This window comes from Prunus persica, chromosome G8 (assembly GCF_000346465.2).
Source record: "Prunus persica cultivar Lovell chromosome G8, Prunus_persica_NCBIv2, whole genome shotgun sequence".
Lineage (NCBI taxonomy): Eukaryota > Viridiplantae > Streptophyta > Magnoliopsida > Rosales > Rosaceae > Prunus > Prunus persica.
In genome coordinates this window covers 10360355-10380692 of record NC_034016.1, presented here as the reverse complement: position 1 = coordinate 10380692, position 20338 = coordinate 10360355, and the positions used below count along the sequence as shown (strand labels likewise).

Below are 20338 nucleotides of genomic sequence, written 5' to 3'. Positions count from 1 at the left end.
ATCCTATCTTCTGACTTCGTTTCACATTCTCTTTTTATCTAAAGTTTCCTTTTTCCCAAACCCAACATAACACATAGAAGGCTCTACTTCTCGGGGAAGACATTGGAGAAGTGAAGCCATGAATGTTGAAGAAGAGGTCGAGCGTCTGAAAGAAGAAATCCAAAGGCTTGGCAAAGTCCAAGACGATGGTTCTTACAAGGTAACCTCACAGAAAAACATACTCTTGCCGACTCTGTTTTGTTTATTTTGGAGATAATGTTAGACAATTTCCTTTCTTTTTTCTCAGTGTTGATATGTAATGCTGCTTTAGAATTCGACCCAGATTGAGAAATACAAGTATAAAGGCTTTGGTAATTACTGTGATTTTTATCTGGATCTAAAATTGGTTGGACCATGTCAATTGGGGATCTGTAATCTTTTAGTTAACTTTTGGATGATTTTATAGAGGGAGATCTCTGCCCATTTGTGTTATTGGAGTCTGTTAAGTTTTTTTTTCTTTTAAAGTTTCTGATTTTGTGGTGAATCTAGGCTAAGTAATTGATCATAACAACAAAGTTCATCAATCAAATCAATACTTCTGCTCATTAAGTTTTGTTGACCTGATTGATTGAGTTTTTGGGTTTTTGATTAGATTGGTTAATACACATTGTGCATTAAGAGGTTCTTTGAGATTCATCTTAAGATGTTTGGTTCTTGTGTTGGAGTTTGTAGATATACTTGATCTTTGTCGGTTGAAGATGGCAGTTTTTTTTTTGGTCCCTTTCCAATTGCTTTCAATTCAGGACCATTTCCATGTACGAGTGGTTTTACAATTTTTATTTTAATTGTTCTTGGGCTTCCTTTGTGAGGTAAAAAACTAGAAACAAAGTCATTCTCACTGAAGTTATTATTTTATCTGGGACACGAATGTTGGTATGTGTAACCCAGGTTCACAATATGATAATTCTATTATAAGTTGAAAAACTGTGACATATAAGCATATATTAGGTTTTAGATTCTGTGATTAGTAGAACATCAAACGAACGGTATTAGAATGTTCTCTTTGTTTCTGCATCCCCTGTGTTTTACAAATTTCTTCCTATTTATACATGAGAGGGACAGAGAGAAAAAGCAACGGACCTGGTCCGGATTAAAGCAAGCAATTATAGCGTATGCATGTTTATCATACTTAAAGCTACCTCTACACTACCAAAGGAGTTTGATATGTTGTTAAATCCTTGCGTTATGATGCAACTCATTCAGAAGTTAATATATCTTCAGGCTTATCTGGTCTGCTGATGTGGCTTACATCTAGGAAACTTAGATAAGGGACCAGTGGAAGAAGCTGTGCATTAGAATTCTAATTTGGTTCTTCCTACATTTACTTGAGAAACTAGTAGTTATTATTTCAGTCAAGGACCCAAAAGCTTCACTTTGCCCTGTCAAGTGGTGATGTTTTTGTTCAATAGCCTCATAAAGTATAAAAGACTTGATGGCATAGTATGGCTGCAAAAGTTCAATCAGGCATGCACGTGGTTGTGTGTGCGCACACATACACACTCGCGCACACACACACACACGCACGCGACACCAACACTCAATGTGAAACATACATCAAGGAAGTTGGAGAATATGGTTTTCAATTTTTGATAACATAGAATGTATTATTTGGTAGTATTCTTAAGGTTAGTCGGAGAGATTTCTGCTGTGACATTATTTTGGTCTGGTTTTCTCCATGCCTCTGTCCTCAATTTTTAATTATTCTGAACAAACCTTTTCCTCTTGCAATGCCTTACGCTTCAATATTTCTATATCTCATATTTGCTTTCCTGCTGCTTATGAAACTTGGTTTATTTTCTGTAGGTCACATTCGGGGTGCTATTTAATGATGATAGATGCGCAAACATATTTGAAGCATTGGTTGGGACGCTAAGAGCGGCAAAGAAGCGGAAATTTCTCACATATGAAGGCGAGCTACTGTTGCAAGGAGTCCATGACAATGTGGAAATCATACTTAAACCAACCCTAGCAGTAGCAGCACCTAAGGCAACTGATGCAGTTGGGACGAGTTAGAAGATTTCTGCACTTTTTCGATTGCATGTCCTCTTATATATCATGTTGTATTGTGTGTGAAAGAGACTGTAAAATCCTTTTGAGACCCATGCTTGGCAGTTGCCCTCATTTACCTTTATTTACTATCAAAGTGTTGGTTTCAATAATTTGAGATAAACTGAAACCAGAGTGAAAGGGCACCAGCAGGTAAACAAGCTTATGTAATTACTTTCCATCTCTGACTTTTTAATATATTTGAATGCAACAAGATTTCCGCATGACTTTTTTTCAATTTCATAGTGTGTGATTGGTAATGCAACCAGACAAGAGACTTTGGACATCTCTTGAATTATCTTACCTTTTCTAGAGAAGTAGGAACTTGTTTGTCTAGCTTATGTAACCAACTTGATTGTACCAATTAACTGCTCATACAAAATGTTTTAGAGCCACGGACATCCATAATCCAAATCTCATGTGCTCACTCATTTGTGCTCGGATGAAGGAAATTGAAGCACACTTGACTAGTGTAACACCTCGACCCTAATTAAATCCTCCATTTAAATTAATTAATTTATTTAAGTATGAATTTACAATTTTGTCCTCGAGGGTAGGGACATTTTGGTCACTTTTTAACCCATAAGGATTTTGGGGAAATGAATGGTACTATTGTGTAGACTGTGCTGAGATGAGTCCGTAGACACATAGTGTGCTCAAATCGGAGTTGAAATGAAGAAGTTATGAGCTATGGAAGCTCAATGGCATATTCGGAAATATTTTGCAGTGGGTTATTAAAAAGGGAAATAGCTTAAAATGCCACCTTTTTTATAATTTTAATTAAAAATACCACCCCTTCTCAATTTTTTTTACAACTATCACATATAAATACATCTTTATTGTGGACTGATTGTACCCATATCAGTTTTTCAGAAATTGGGTTCTCTCTCAACTCTCTTAGCTCCATCTCTCTTCGGCCCGTCCCTCTCTGTCGCTCAGCTCTCTCCCTCGTGTAACTCTCTCTCTCTCCGACACAATCGTCTTTCTCCCTCAGCGGTGGCTGTTCATCCAAGCTTAACTCCACAGTTGACATCCACGAGGTACTGTTCATCTTCCTTTTCTTTGAAATTTGGGGTTTTTGTGAATTTGGTTTATGGTGTATGGATTTGTAAGAAATTGATTTAGGGGTTTCTTCGAAATTGGTTTAGGGTCTTCTGGAATCTACATGCTTATAATCAAATTTTGCATATGGAGGTGTGGATTTAATTTATGGGATGGTTTCGGGTTCCCTGTAATCTTTTGAGAATGTTTTGTTTATGGAATTTTTAAATGGGCTTGATTTTTGGTTTGGTAGAATGCATTTGATTGTGGTTTGGGTGATAGAGTGGTGGAGATGCAGATGGAGGTGTGGGTACTTTGTCTCTGTTAAAAGGAAATTGCAAGTTTATGGTTTGGTTTAAACAATTGTGTGGCTGTGCGTTCGCTTTAGGTGTCAGTGTCGTGATGCAAAGGAGACTGTGTTTCTAGGTTTAAATTCAGTGTTTCTATGTACATAATTGGGTGATTTCTTAATATTTCTATTTGGTTATTTCAGTTTGTTTTCTGTTTGATTTGGAGAGCTGCGCTTGGCATGATTGTTTTCTTTAAACTTGGTTGATTTAGGTTTGGCCAGAAGGTGCTGGCAATGGCTACAGCGACATATCCACCACCACCACCGTATTATAAGCTCTACAAAGATTACTTGCAAGATCCCAAATCAGCTCCGGAGCCGCCCCCTCCGATTTAAGGGACATACATTTGTTATGGTGGCAATTACACCGTGAGCTTTTCTCATTCTTTGCATTCTTCCTGTTAAAATTTATATAAACTGTGTAATTTGATTTCTGAAAATTGCTTTTGTCACTAATGACTGGATGCTAGAAGTTTTGGTGAAAAGTAAAGTTTGTTGAATTTACTGTTTGAAGAATGTCATCTCTCCTTTATAGCAGTTGATTTAGCTAGGAATGTCATATATGTACCTTTAAAGTTGTTGGCTTTGAATGTTGAGTTTGGAAAATATGTGTAATTCTATAATCTACTGTGTTGATGTTATCAATGTATGATTTCTTTGTTTTCCTTGTAATCTCTTCTTAATTAGTTTTATCTTATTTTATATAGACTGATGACATTCTTCCGAGCTTCGAAGATCAGGGAGTGCGTCAACTGTATCCAAAAGGCCCAAACATTGGTATGCCTCCTTCCGTTCTAGTTTTAATTATTTGTATTGTCATGTGAAATTACTGCTCTTGAAATTTAGGAATTAATGTGAACTTTTTCTTGCTTCAAGCATTGTTGCAATCATCATTTATTGCAGTTTCTTCTTAGCAGTGGTTGAATTATCTTATTATCATTTATCATTTTTATAAACTAGTTAACTATAATTTTCTTTGGAAAGATGTTAGCAAAAGAGAGATTTTCTTTGCTAAGTTAGAACACGGTTACTAGACTGAGAAATGTTCTCTTGGTTACAGTTATCTACAACTTTCTTGGTTACAGTTAATCCACATTTCTGATTGATTGCCATAGTTTTCTAGGCTATGGCATATATCCAATCCATACTAGAAAATGTCGTCATGCATGATAGATCCGACATTACGACTAAAATATGATCCCTTAATGAGCCTTCTTTAGTGCAATACAAATGTCCTCTCTAGAAAGGAGAAGAGTGTTAGGGGGTATGTATCATCTGGTTTGCAGAGCATGATTTTATTGATAATAACTAACAAAAAACAAATAAGAATTGCATGTACACATGCGTGTATGTCTGTTTATTCTAGTGTCTTCTTTACATATATATATATATTGTGCATATGCATGTGTTTGTTTTTCGCCTCTAAAATGTTTTATGCTTCTCTGACAAAAATTGTGATCCTTCTTAGATTTTAAGAAGGAACTGAGGTCACTTAACAGAGAATTGCAGCTGCACATTTTGGAGCTGGCTGATATTCTTGTAGAGAGACCATCACAATACACGAGGAGAGTGGAAGATATATCTCTTATCTTCAAGAACTTGCATCATCTTCTCAACTCATTGCGTCCCCATCAAGCAAGATAGTTTTGAGTCTTAGAATGCACTGTATTGGTTTGTGCTTTGAGGTACTTTATTTTGTAATGTATTTTATCAAACAGGCTAGGGCAATGTTAATTCACATTCTAGAACTTCAGATACAATGTCGTAAACAAGCTGTGGAGGATATAAAGAGGTATGCTTTCAACAATTACTGGAAATATTTGTGGTCTGAGGCTGAAATGTTTTGCTTTGTTTTCCAAAACAGTTGAAAGAAAATTTCTCTGTCCTTCGATCATTTAAATGAATCACTTATATAGCATTTTATTTAGAGTAAAAGTACTTGAATCTACTAGGCTATTCTTTTGGTGCATTGTAGAAGTTGTTGAAGAAAACTCCCCTGTTCTTGTATGTGAGGCATCGAAATGTTGATTTTTAGTTTCTTTCAACCTTGAATTATGATGTTAAAAGTAAACTACGGTGTGTGCATGGTCAGTGTAGGAGTTCGATTCCTTAAATCTACTGGTACTGTGACTGTGTAATCAATCTGCCATGTGGATTGGATGTTACATAATTGCTTGTGACTATTTGCTTCACTTTCTTGTTTAGGAGGAGAGAAGAAGCACAGAGACTTCTCAAGGAGTCTATTGGAATGTTGGAGGACACCGACACAACTTTTGTGCTAAAGTAAGGGCGTGTGCTCATGTTCGTTTTGCCGCCGATTGAAGCCTCTTGGACAGTTGCATCTTAATACCTTCATCATGCTTCATGTATTAGAAAAATTATAGGTTCAATTGTCATTGTAATCAGAGTAAAAGCAATTTGATAGCGTGCATGATAGTGTTCTCTCTTGCTATGCTGCTCTGAAATTCTTATTTACCGATTGGCAAAGAAGAAAACATAGTTTCGACAAAGTCAATAGATCATTACAAGAACCCTAGAATACACTAGCGGAACTAGGACAAAGGCTACAGTGGGTTGTAGCCTAGGGAGGTTTTGGGGTTAAACAAAAATCAAACCTATATATTTGCCTCATTTGAAATGCAGAGCAATAGGCTCTTTAAATACATAATTTTGCAAGTGAGGCTAAGAGCAATGATCCACTTGACAAAATCTTTGCCGTCAAGGACGACCTCCGATATTTGTCTAAGGCAACAGATTGGTGGGAGAGCAAATGTGATATTCATGGCCAAGTTATGGGAAACTTGGCCAACAAGTTGAACAAAGCATATGCTAGAGAAGTGAAGCAAACTCTAAAAGCAATAAGTCGGAGCAAAGAGTTAGAGTCCCTCAAGTTAAAATTGGAAAAGACAAAGAAATATGTTGTCGAAAAATTCACAAAATCTGAAGAATATAACCATGACGTGGTTGAATGTTTCAACAACGGCTTCGAAATGTTCCGAGATTATGCTTCGGTCATCTCACCAGACTACAATTGGAGTGAAATTGATGAAGATGGTGTCTGACAGGTGCTGAATATAGGTGGAGAGGGAATGGCTCATCATAGTCTCGTGCATGCAGCGAGGAGGAAGGCCAAAGACATGGATCTTTTGATGGACCTTTAGTAAGGGTGAGTGCTGATTCGGTTTATGCGGTGCTGGGTGATGCGATGTCAAAGTGTTGCCTTCCTTTTTCCTTCATGGGATAGTATTGTTAGGGTTTTGTGGCGATTTATTTTGCATGTTTAAATTGTAGTCTGTAATGGATCTGTGTGTATTGTATGTAGATTGACTTAATATTGCTCTCATATTGGATGTGTATTGTACTAATATTGCCTTTGTATTGCATAGATATTGTATGCATATTGCCACCCTATTGCATGTATATTGTGCTAATATTGCTGTTGTATTGCTGTTATATAACTCTAATATTGCCTCTCTAGTGCATGTATATTGGCCACATATTGCCATTATATTGTATGTATATTGAGTACGGCTTATCAATGGGTTTACGATTTAGGCCCTACTTCATTCAAAAAGAAGACGACGACGAGAACGAAACAACGTGCCTTTCAAAAACAGGCAATCAGATGCATCATAATTGCATCGTAAGACATTGTAAGAAATTATTTTTAAAAATAATAACTAAAAATAATGTATACAAAAAGGAAAGTATGAATAAATATGCAAATGCTTCGTGATGGGTTGAAGAAAAGGATGATTACATTTGGTGGTTTGATTATGTTTGGTGATACGATATGTTCTTCATCTTAATTTTCTTCATATATGTACTTGTTGTATTAATAATTCACACAAATTCATCTCGTAATCATCCAACTATTAAAGCTAAGTAAATGAAATGAAACAAAAGAAGAAGCCTAAAATAAACAGAATCAGCAATTTCTAGCACCCTTTTATCGCATCTCTATCACTACTGTATCACCAACCTATCACCAGTTTATTGCGTTTTAGGCATAAACAAATTATGCACTTCTCTGTTTTTCATTTTTGACATATGTCCATTGTTTGACCTCCATTTTCCTATAAGGAAAACAAAGAACACATGAATTTAATTTGGAATTGATAGATAGCTTTCCATTAAACCTTTTGACAAAAAAAAGTAAACAGCAAAGCTTCTCCGAGCAAGTAAAGGCAGGATTGAGGTGATGACCATTAGTTCAAATATTATGTGATCTAATAGGGATAACTAATTTTGGGAACAAGTAATGAATCTTCAAAACGATAAAGAACAACTAGTAAACTAATTTATGCATTTTAACTTTGCACGGGTCACAGCGTTGAACATGATATTTGGTAACCATCTCTATACTTAGGGGTCACAGTGCTCAACATGATATTTGGTAACCATCTCTATACTTTACAGTTATGAAATTGACATGTACATTTCTTTTCCCCAAACCAAAGGTTTTTAAAAATTCCACAAAGTTTATGTATAATACTTGATTGTATGCAAACTCAAAGAATTCAATTAATGTATGAATAACAAATAATTCTTCATATATGCAAAAGTCAACCACATGATTTGAAATTAGAAATTCTCACTGCACACAAATCCATCATTACTACATACAAATAAACATCCACAATTCCATAAGGCAAAAGGCAAGTTCTAAGGGATAAACAAGGAAAGAAAGAAAAAAAATATTTCCAAGAACAGCCAATGAGAAATAATGTTACAGACCAAAAGCAAACAAGGCAAAGTTAAACCACCCTTCTTAAGACAAACAGCACCAGACAATTTCTATTTATCGAATCAGCTCACAGAAAATGGTCGATGTGTATCACTTCATGTCTCTCTTTGTCTAGATCAATTTATTAATTTGCCATTGCACTTCTGATATCTAGGAAAATCCATTGGCTCAAAAGACACCATCAGCTTCAACTCTGAAATTATGCATGGTTGACTATACAAGTTGTTTTGACCTCCAAACATGGAAAAATTTCTCAAGCCTGCAAGTACGCATATAACATCTCAAGAATGGAATGATAAACAAACTCTGCGAAAAATAAAATAAAATACTACATGTAAAAAAAAATAAAAAAATAATTAAACTGAACACAATAACTTACAGCAACATTTAGTAATCTAATTCATGGATACAAAGAAAACATTGACTTGATTTGCTTTCTCTTATGAGCTTTAGTATTATTAAACTGCAGCATCCTATCAAGTGCCTACAAGAATCGGAAGATATTTTCTGAAACCCCATATTTTTAGAATAAATAAAGAGAAAACAATATCAGCAAAATTGTTAAAACATTAGTCAAATTGTTGAGAATATAAAATCTCACATCCATTATTCTAAGCCTTGCATTGCAGTATATAAAATTATGAACCTCTTCATCCATTATCACCATAGTACTAGACTTCACTAACAAATAATGCATAACAAGTGGATGCCGCAACAGGTAAATGTCTCATTAAATAGAACTTTGTAGCTAAAGGAATAATTAATTACATGATACATATGCAATAAACAAAGGAGCTGGAAATTAAATGAAACCATGATGGGCAAATCTATTTCTTCAATCACAGAAGCATTTAATGGGTAAATTGAACAAACAACATATAGGTTCATGGGCTGAGGTAGAATTTCTTCATTCATCGTTAGCAACCTTAGTCCTTAAGAAGAAGAAATACATTAATCCCTAACCCTCCTCTTCCTCAAATTTCTTTCCTTCCATGCCTTGAATTCTATCCCTATTCATGCACCCATGACATGATCAGTCAAAGAGCAGTATCAACAAGCTACAAAAACAAGTCTCCTCATCACCCATTCGAACCATGCTCAAATGACACCCAAAAACAGAGTGATGTTAAAACAATTCCTTCTGAGCCACAAAACATGACGAAGAAGTAACCAGGCTAGATCACGGGCAAAAAGTACTTCATAATGAGAGCAGCAGAGTCACTGCTCTGTCGAAGAACTCTGTGCTAAAAAACCATCATATGATGACAGTCAAAGTGAGGATTTGCAAGGTTTGTCATGTCATGCAATAATACCAGTCCATCGAACACATCTACCTAGTGAATAAAAAAAATATACATTCCAACCTCAAATATGAATGGAATTGATTTCGTTTAGATTTGAAACTCTGCACCATCTTACAAAGTAAACAACCTATATTTTCACATAAGAGGACTAGTTAACATCTAACAAAATTTAAGACCCTGTTGCACCACATATGCACTTGTTTATTTGAATTGAACCTAGAAAGAAACCTCTCCTATAATTTTTTAGCAACACCTATAATACCCAATTAACACACAAATCAATACCACAAATCAATCTGTCGAAGAAAATCATGAAGAAAGTGCACACACAACCCAATTGTATAGTGCCATCTGCTCTGTACTCCTTTTCATCAATTCATGATTTTGTGCAATGAAATGCAAAGAAGTAAGAACCCCTTGAACATCATCCATGGCCTGCATTTGAAGTTTTTTATGCCATTTGAAATACCCATTTATTTACTTTAACACTAACCAAAATCATAGATATGAAACCAATCTCAAAACCATATCAGATGACCCAAAACAAAAACCTATCACCCAATCCTTAGCTAGCAGGAATAAAATACCCATTTATTTACTTTAACACTAACCAAAATCATAGATATGAAACTAATCTCAAAACCATATCAGATGACCCAAAATAAAAACCCATCACCCAATCCTTACCTAAAATCACAATCAAAATAAAGAAAAACAAATTAGGGTAATCTGAGCCCAGATCAGATATCTCATCAATTCCAAACCCTAGACTCTAGAGAAACTCCTAAACCAATTTCATACAAACCCATAAACCATAAACCAATTTCAGAGCAACCTCTAAACCCTAAAACCCTAAACCAATTTGGAAGAAACCCCTAAACCAATTTCATACAAATCCATACACCATAAACCAAATTCACAAAAACCTCAAATTTCTAAGAAAAGAAAGATGAACAGTACCTCGTGGATGTGAACCGTGGAGTTAATCTTGGATGGCTGGGGGAGGAAGATGACTGCGTCGTAGAGAGAGAGAGAGAGAGAGAGAGAGAGAGTTACACGACAGAGAGAGACAGGCTGAAGAGAGAGACGGAGCCAAGAGAGTTGAGAGAGAACCCAATTTCTGAAAAAGTTATATGGGTGCAATCAGTTTACAATAAAGATGTATTTATAAGTGGTAGTTTTAAAAATTTTGGGGAGGGGTGGTATTTTGACAAAAAATTGTAAAATAGGTGGTATATTGAGCTATTTCCCTATTAAAAATCTGATTTTTCCCTCCTTTCTCTCTCCCTCTCTCTCTCCCCCTCACGATCTCTCCCTCTCCATTCGCACAAAACAAACCCCTCCCCCCGACACTATTCATCCGTTTGGTTTTCTCGCCACTTTCGACCACCAAACTTGACAAGGTTGGTACCAAAAGAACCAGCGCGACGTCGCCTTCTCATCCCGACCCTTCGCTGCCCCATTTGCCGTCGTATCTAGCCGGAATTCACGAAAATCTGGCCGGTTTTAACCATAACTTCACGGAGTTCGCTTGGATGTTTCCGGCAACCAAATTTTGCGAAAAATGTATATTTCTTCATCCTCTCAATGTGTTCTAGCTGCTGGTTGTGGTATTTAGGAGAAATTTTTGCGTTTTGGTTGTTAAATAAGCAATGGAAGTTTTGGCCGGTTTCGGCCTCCGATTCCCGCCACTTCCGGTAACTTTTTGGGGTAGGTCAAAGAATAAAAGTTGCTCCACTCTATGTGCTGATCATGTAGGTATAAGTCTTGACTGGCGGTATGGAGATTTTCCAATTGCCAGAATCGCTTTGGACACCCACGCGTTGCCGGAGGATGTGGCGGCGCATGGGCCACTTTTTGGCCGGTCTTAGGGTCCTAAAATAATCCTCATGTCGTCCCGAGCACGACAGTATGCTTAGATATGAATTTGGTTATCGTTTGATCATTGATCGGATATCGTATATTAGGCGTTATCCATGTTCGATAGGTTCGTACCGTTGGATCAACTTCATTTCAATATATGTTGATCTAAACATTCCTAGGATCGTGTAGGATTTCGTGGATCATGAATCGGAGTCCCGAATGTTCCGATTCAATAACTTAAAGTTTGCGTTAAATTATAACCGTCCGATCGTGCAATCGCGAGCGATCTGACCTTTCGATGCAGACCAAACTTGCAGGACTCAAAATCGGAGGTCGTCGGCCCCGCGGGCCCAGTTGACCAAGATTGTGTAGTTTGACCCCTCGGTTGAGCGTGAGTCTTCCAAAGTAGTTTCACCCTTCGAGAACTATTAGAACAACGATGTAAATGAGTCTTGACGGTTATTTGAGTTGTTCTAATTATGTTGGGATTAGGAGCTTGTTTTATAGTATCTTATGGAATTCTTGGGTATCATATTGACAATTGAAGTTATGGAATTGGCGAGCTTGGGATTTTGGATTGGTGGGTTGTGAAAGTGAGCCTTGGGCTTGGCTATGATTATTAGTAAATAAATGGATGTTTGTTTTTAACTGTACTTTGTTCTTCTAATTTGGAATTTCTTGCATAATGAGTTTTGGATTGAAAATGGTTTTAATATGGCAAATGAGGAATATGGGATATCTAAAGGTTGTTATTTATCTTTAATTAATATTTTTATGATTATTATTAAAGTAAATAATTTGGGTAATATCGGGTTATTTACTATAGTCTATTGTTTTAATTATGGAATATAGTATTTTTATAGAAGATATGTGTAAACAAGTTTTGATTGCTATTTGAATTATTTTGGGCCTGAGTATAGGTTTGTGAGCTTATTTTCTATACCAGGAATAAAGATTTGGGAAAATTGGATTAAGGAAGTTGATATTATTTTTATAATATATATATGAGGTTATAAAAACGGGCTATCGATTCTGTCTCGGCCTGTTTCCTGTGACAAGAGACTTCCCGTTTATATTTTGTTATTATTAATATTTTTGTTATTATTACTATTATTGTTACTATCATTATTAGTGCCATTAATATTATTTATAAAGGATTATGTGACTTTGTGTAAGATATGGTGTTTTGGATTTTATTATCTTGTCTTAGGGGATTTTCAGAGATTATTTATTCCTAAGTATTTGAGTAGTGTTTTGAATGTTAATAAAAATCGAAATGGTTTACTTAGACTTGGAAATGGGTATTTCAGTTAATGAGGCTTATATTTAATTTGAATATGGATTATTTGCATTGAGGAATTGTTATTCGCTCTATGATTAAATGATTGGGTAAGAGATAAATATGAGTTGGGGTACTTTATTGTTTGGTTATGTGAATATGAGATTATACCATGTTAAGTACCCCTCCATGATTTTGGTACCCACACGTGGCGTTGGATTATTCGGCGTGTGGGCATATATGGTTATGTTATTAGTTTATTACACGTGGCGTTGGATTATCTGACGTGTGATAGAGCAGTCTGCGCACATGGAATATGGTTTGGTTGGGCTACACGTGGCGTTGGAATCTTCCGGCTTGTGTTCACTTGGATACTGGTTACTATACCACACGTGGTGTTGAATTATTCCGGCGTGTGGTAAAGGATCTGAACATTGTGATCACTGTTACTTTACTACGCATGACGTTGGATTCTCCAGCGTGTAGTAAAGTAACGGGGAAAAGAAAAAGGATTATTATACTATATCAAGAAATTGGAACAATGTTTAAAGAATTGGGCTTAGCATATTGTGATTTTGTTAAAAGGGAAAAGATTAATGTTTAAAAGAATTAACTTGTCGGTATGACTGAAAATAATTGTATATTATCTAGTTCGTGATTGTGGATTGTAGAACTACGTGTGGCTTAACCCCTCAGTAAAGGTACGTAGGTAACCTGGGGTCTTACCCAGGTGCAGCCGCAAGATCAAGTTTATTTTTGAACTTTAGTTTGGTCACTAGGATCATATCATATTTATTAGTTTTATTAAGCTTGGTTTGAATTATGCCGGGGAGCCTGAAGCCCAGTCGAGGTAAGATTAAATGATTGGTTATATTTCAGTATTACCAATTTTTTATGGTTATAAGGTGTTTGTGGTCTTGTTGAGTTTGAAACCTATTTGATTCTGGTCTGAATCTTTAAAATTTCTCTGTTATCGCCTGTACTAGGGGATGATTGTGAGGCCAGAGGCCATCTATGTGAATTGCATGAATTTATCTTGTGCATGCTGTCGGTTGGTGATTTTAAATGTGTTTTTAATAGGTTGAGAAATTTGAAAAATGTCCAATTTACAATGGAGGTTATGTCGAAATTTTGGTAGAAAGTCTCGGTTCTTAGTAAGTGGGCCTGACATCGGTAAGATGTCGGAAATAAGACGGGATTCGTCACGGATTCCAAAAAATTTTGAGCAGGTCCTGTCAACTAGGGTTGAATTTTTCGGGGATGAAGGAAATTGAAACACACATGACTAGGGTTGGATATTTGATCCGAAAAATCCCTGTACCGATTAATAATTACTGAACAAATCAATGATTTACTTTGGTGTGGTTTGGTTAAATTATTGATTATGTTACTTTGGTGTGGTTTTATTAAACAATTCTCTGTAACAGATTGGAATTGAAAGTAATGATTAAAGGACCGAGTTCCATTCTCCCTAAATCATTGGGAACCATATTTAAACTGAAACTTAAAATAATTTTTTTTTTGGTCGAAAAACTTAAAATAATTATTAATATGTGTTAACATTTAATTAAAGTGATCAGGAGTCGTTAGTGGGCCACGTCGCAACAGATTATCCCAATAGACTCTTATCATCTTAGCTTCAATCTGAGCCACCGTCATCTGACGGGCCACCACCGTCTCGGGCAAGAATTTTAGCGGCAGATAGTCTTCCTGGTCCTCCAGTCTTTTGATTTCTATCTTGGCTCAGTTCTTGTTTCTTGTATTCAGGGGTGTTTCCTCCCCTTGTTTTGCTTTGGAATAAAGTAATATTTTGACCCAAAATAAAAAATAAGAAACCCAACTTTGAAGATATGTACGTTGATTATGTTAATTTCAATCTCTTTTTTTTTTTTTTTTTTTTCTCAAAATTTATGCTAGGCCAAAATTCTAGTGTTCTCTTGGCAATCACTTTCATTTTCTGCCTCTTACATTCTCTGCCTCCCATTTGGTTCAGTTTGGTTGATTACGTTTATTGTTGCTTGATCCTTTGGGCCTTTGGCCACCCTTCAGTTTTTCTAATTTTCTAATCTGAACTGAATCAAGCTAGAAAGACCAAATTGAAAAGAAGAAAAAATAAATGAAATGGGAAGAAAAAGTAAAGGATACAAGAGTAAAGTTCATTGAAAAAATCTTAAGTTAACAAAAGCAATTCTTTATCTTGAAATAAAGTCGCCAAAAAACTGTACCCTGAGATTTTAGACAAGGATGTGACAATGGTAGCAAGGCTCTGTTGTCAAACGTTTTCCACTTGAAGAATACATGATAAAGCAGGGAACAATGACTCTAACACACTATGAAACATATTGGTAAGCCAATTGAACAAAATTTACCTTTCCTTAGCTCGTGATTGGCAATCTTCCTACTTTAGTGTACAATATTTGACAAAAAGCAAAAGCCGATGACCAAGTGATGGCCCGGGAGTCATCTCTTGCAAACGTGTCTTGAGACCAACTATTGGTCATGATGGTCCCGTAAGAATGAATGCATGTAAGAGGCTCTGTGCTGCCTGGGTTTCATCAGGTGTTCCAGATATGACAATAATCCTGTCGGTTGTTCCAGGACGGGGCTCATGCACTATGACCTTGGCACCAGAAATCTGATTTAAGGAGGGAAAAAGAGGGAAAGAGGATAAGTTTAAATTGATATACAGACAACCAGACTGCATAAGTTTGAAACATTAGCAACTGTGATATCCTCAAAGTTCACGGGGTTCACTACAAAGATACTCCGCTCAAAGGCGCACAGCAACCCCACTCTTTAACAGTCCCTTGAGAGATAACTTCATAACAACACAACTGCCCCCTCCCCCAAGAAAAGAGAGAAAACAAGGGAGACGGAGATAAAGACATAGGCAGTGACAGAGAACAAAAACAATTCTTCTCTAGAGAAGTAACTGTGTTCTTTCCAGCCACTTCAATTTGCTCCTCTGCAATTTTCTACAATTCTTTCTTGGGAATAATATACTGATCATAAATTTTAGTAGACATGGGCAGCCCTCAAAGTTAATAAAGCCAGAGTGGTAATTTTCAGGTTTGAAATCTAACAAGCAAGAAACTTGATAAAGGGGGCGCTAGCTAGTGCACCATACACAAAGACCACAGTTTGATTAAAATAATATCAAAGCAAAACTTCGGAAAAATTATGAAATATACCTGTCTTAGACGAGCCAAATTGGAACCATTCTCCCCGTACACAGAGCCAATAACATTTTCAGGAACTATGATCTCTACAGTTGTATTTGTCACAATAGCAGATTTGTTTCCGCTGCCAATGCCAAAGGATGGAGTTAAAAATAAATAAATAAATGACAAATGCATCCTACTAGGAACTTTAAATACATAATTCCATACCTTTTCAGTTTCAATTTGAAACCAAATAAAGTGGGTATTTTAGTTAAGTGATAAATTGAGGTCTGAGAAAGAATAATATGAGAGAGTTACCTATTCTATGGATACCTTTTACGTGACAGTCAAGGGTATTTCAATTAATTATGAAACAGAGGCTGTGCCTGACAATCATCAGTTGCTATCTACACATGCTTTAACATGGCATCCATTTATTTTCAGACCTAATTATAGCTTAGCAGCTTAGCCAGATCTCATAATTTTCTAACCTGCCAAGTTCTGTGCCACTTTTTAGAGAAGTCAAACCCCTGCCAGTATCGGTGATGCCCCTTGAAGCTACCATCTGCAATCCGATCAATATATCAACAACAACAACAACAACAAAACAAGGGAGAGAGAGAAAGAGAGAGAGAGAGAGAGAGAGAGAGAGAGAGAGAGAGAGAGAGAGAGAGAGAGAGAGAGAGAGAGAGCCTTACCTGTGATGCCCATGGCCTTGGTGAGGAGGAAGGATGATCTAAACTATGAGAAAGTCCAAGATGATCCATACTTTGAGTTAGAGTTGTATGTCGACTGAGACCATGATTAATACCAACTGATGATGATGGCTGAAATCCAATAGGAGTAGGATCCCTTAGTCTTCCATAAGGACTGGTATCGGTTAGCATGGATGAACTGCTCCTTCTTCCAGAATTATTTACTGTGCTGGAGAAAAGGTTATCTCGTAATCTACCAGTAATATTGTACAAAGCATCTTGCACACTTGAAAAATCTCCTGAAATCTGTGGAACAAATTATAACTAAATATAAGAGAAGTTTGCAAGTTCATATCAACTTTAGGTCGCCAAATATACCCAATTTCACTAAATGGGACTAAATGAAATATAATTACAATGCTTTCCTTAAAGAATGTGATAAAACCACACCTGTACAACTTCATCATTCTCTAAGGCACACTTTGGGACCTGGTCACCGCCTATTATTCGTATACCAGTACCAGTTACCTTCCGAATCTCTGAAACTATTACACCCCCTTTTCCCAGCAAACAACCAACTTGGTTTGATGGGACTACAAGCCGTGCAGTAAGAGATGACCCTTTATTTGAGCTTGAGTCTCGCCCTTTTTCAATGCCTGCTTCTACAGACCTTGTGAAAACAAGAACAATACCCTTTTGTGCTGCCGAGTACCGTGATTCAGGACTCTATAGAAGATGAAGCCAACATTAAAAAACTTATTACTAACAAATATGCCTGTATTGACGGATATAAATTAGATGACAACTCCGATGCAGCAACAGTAATTAATCGTTCATCACACTCAGCCACAGATGGTCCAATACTTATTGCAGCACCTGTCTCATTCTGAAGGGCCCTGACAATGGCACCCCCCTTTCCAATTACACCCCCAACCCTATCATTGGCACAAAGAATCTTGAAAGTAACTTCCTGCTGTACCATTTTTGTTTCAAGTGTGGGGATCCTTTCAGCCTCGATTGATGATGTACGAACTCCTGATGAAGCATAACTCATGGAGCTGCTTGGCAAAGAGGTAAGCATTGAGTTCCTCTGTGAAAGATGATCTAAACGGAGATCAGGTAAAGTCTCATAAGGAACTGGCTCCAGAGGCCTGCTCCCAGTCATCCGTGTCTTGTCAACTGGTGGACAATCTTGAAGACGGCCAGAGACAGCAACAAGTGCTTTCTTTACAGACAAAATATCCCCTTCTATCTGCCACGATTGAATCATATTCAAGGGGAGAAATAAATAAATATTCTTTTTTTATTACTGACATACAATAAATGAAGACAAACAGTGAATCAATAGGCCTTAATATAAACACAATACAAGGAATACTTCGTGTTCTATTTTCTGTTACAACAAACCTGAAAGGAAAGTGAAGTCAGAAGTTGAAGCTACAAAAGAATAAATTTTTAAGAACCTCCTGAAAGGGAAAAGGATGACCTTGTATCAGCTACCAAGTTCTTTCCTCCTATTTGGTACCTAATTTGATCCAGTGACTTCTACAATATTCAAAAATTGATATTAATCAACAGGCTTGCGAGGCGGTGAAAATAAAGTATGCAAATGGCAACCCAACTAGCCCAACTTAGCAGAGTGCTTGGCAGGAGATCAAAGTAATTGCCGAAAACTGCCAACTTAGTATCAATATCTCACAAATATTGTTAGCCATTTCAAGTTCAGAGTTCACTAGGGCTTTTAAAGCCCTACTTTATAATTCATTTTTTGATAAGCAGTCACCAAAATCCTAATTATACGAAGACATGGTACAACCTTAGAATCTTCTAAAATTAATCACAAACATATTCTAAAGATCCACTTCCTCATAACTAATCTTGTGCTTGTTACCTGCATTCTATATGATAAAATCAGAGAACAAAGGTGACTATTATCTCATAGGTTCCCAAATAAAGATTATAATTCTAAATAACCACAATCCTGAAATGCCAGTGGCACCACTTAATCCAAACTGATTTTATATTTATGTGCCAAATTGCGAAAATGAATGTTTGCCCTCATGAAGATCTACAAATGAATTTCTGACCAAAATTTTTATTTTCAGAAATTACATTACCTAAACCAAGGTCTTGCTATCACTTTGGATGAAAACAAGTATTCCACCAGATGGTCTTTCCCTTATCTCAAATAATGTTTAATAAAATTATATACATATATCTCAATAAGAAGTGGATGTTCAGCTCAGCCGGTATTCAATAACAGTGATGGTTTCTTTTCAAAAGCACAAAGAATTCTACTTCATGTATTCTTTGTATCAAGTACTAATTCAAAACAATCACCGGAAGCAAGCTGCCAGTCTGCCTGAATACGGTTCCTCACTAGCTCTTGAATCATCACCAGTGACATCAACTACTGTTCCTTATATAATCTAATCAAATTTAACTTGAGAATAACCTAAAAGTCCCAAACAACTTAAGTTAGAAAATAATCAAAATTCTCATTTTTTACTGAAAACTCGAAAATAACCTGAAAATCCCAAACAACTTAAGTAACTCAGCATAGCTACAGCCTACCACCCATACCATGCTACTCAAAAGTTTTGGTCCTAATGGCAAAGAAATCAAGCACATTTAATCTACAATCATGCTAAACTACTAATTATACACAACAAGTTTAAGTTTCCACATAACTCTAAATAGAATTTACTAAATTAGTTTAATAGTCTAAACTTATCCCATCAATTTGGGATTTTGACATAAGCTAAATGGGGCAAATTCACTACATCATACACAAATACCAACAAGTGAATGCAAATGCAGACCTTTGAAGTAAAACCCAAACTCAAACCAACTCAATACACACACAACTTATCTAATTTACATCCAAAACGTAATTGAAATCTCGAAAAAGCAAAGACACAACCTCACCTCGACCATCTCGTCAGTAGAAAATGCACAAGCCGGCAATTTCTCATTCAAAACCCTAATTTTACAACCAGTCTCTTTCCTAATCTTCTCCACCACCTTACCGCCCTTCCCTATCACCGACCCGACCTGTGCTGCCTCCGCCAGAAACCGGCACGAAACCACCCCAACATCCGCCGGAATCGCCCCTGTCTCCGCCGCCACCTCAAGAATCCTCTCGAACACTCTCAGAAGCGCCTCCTGCGCCTTCGAAACCTCAATCTCCTCTTCCCCACCACCACCACCAACATTAACATTTTCGAGGCCTGGAGTTCTCAGCCAAATCCTGGAACGGATTGCGCTCGGAGCGACGACCACCACTACGCGGTCCGGCGACTCGACTTGGGCTTCTTCGATTCGGATCTTGGCCCCGGTGGCCTGCTGTAGCTGCTTGATAACGCTACCTGATTTTCCGATGACGCCACCTATGCGCGACGCGTGGCAGAGCATACGGAAGGCCACGTGGCCGGGAGGGACGCTGAGGGGAGGCGGAGGGGGCCTGGATCGCTTGGAGGAGCCGTTTTCGAAGTTGGCGTCGGAAGACATTGTCGATAGGGAACGCTTCGCTGGTAGAGAGAGAAAGGTGCTTCCCATAATACTTTCTCTCACTACAAATATTTTCGCTCTCGCACTCTCTCTCTATATATACATATAGATAGATAGATTCAGCCTGGTACGATTTTTCTCTCTCTAGAATCTGAAGATGTGTTTTTGATTTTCTCTCAATTGGCTCCCAAGGAAGCCGGAGACTTTGGTGTTGAGTTGCAGAAACTCGGGGGTTTTGGGGCTAAAGCTGCGCTGAGGCAGGATAGGGTGCGCGCTGCGCATTGGGGGATTCGGTGTGTGCGTT

The 20338-nt window shown here is 37.1% G+C and overlaps 2 protein-coding genes, 1 long non-coding RNA gene and 1 pseudogene across 3 annotated transcripts; 2 read left to right on the top strand and 2 right to left on the bottom strand.

Annotated features, from left to right (window-relative positions):
* LOC18768230 (costars family protein) lies at positions 1 to 2309 on the top strand. Its single transcript, XM_007201393.2, has 2 exons — positions 1 to 199; positions 1843 to 2309. Exons 1-2 carry the CDS (start codon positions 119 to 121, stop codon positions 2050 to 2052), a joined length of 291 nt encoding a protein of 96 aa, XP_007201455.1. The 5' UTR covers positions 1 to 118; the 3' UTR covers positions 2053 to 2309.
* Positions 3172 to 5762, top strand: LOC109950772 (annotated as a pseudogene).
* Positions 8031 to 10854, bottom strand: LOC109950743. The gene is made up of 2 exons (XR_002273042.1): positions 10487 to 10854; positions 8031 to 8706 (listed from the first exon to the last, which is right to left on the bottom strand). It is a non-coding gene; the product is annotated as an uncharacterized LOC109950743 (long non-coding RNA).
* Positions 14804 to 20338, bottom strand: LOC18766361 (KH domain-containing protein HEN4). Its single transcript, XM_020570526.1, has 7 exons — positions 19453 to 20338; positions 17330 to 17776; positions 16975 to 17250; positions 16528 to 16830; positions 16321 to 16394; positions 15860 to 15971; positions 14804 to 15303 (listed from the first exon to the last, which is right to left on the bottom strand). Exons 1-7 carry the CDS (start codon positions 20080 to 20082, stop codon positions 15166 to 15168), a joined length of 1980 nt encoding a protein of 659 aa, XP_020426115.1. The 5' UTR covers positions 20083 to 20338; the 3' UTR covers positions 14804 to 15165.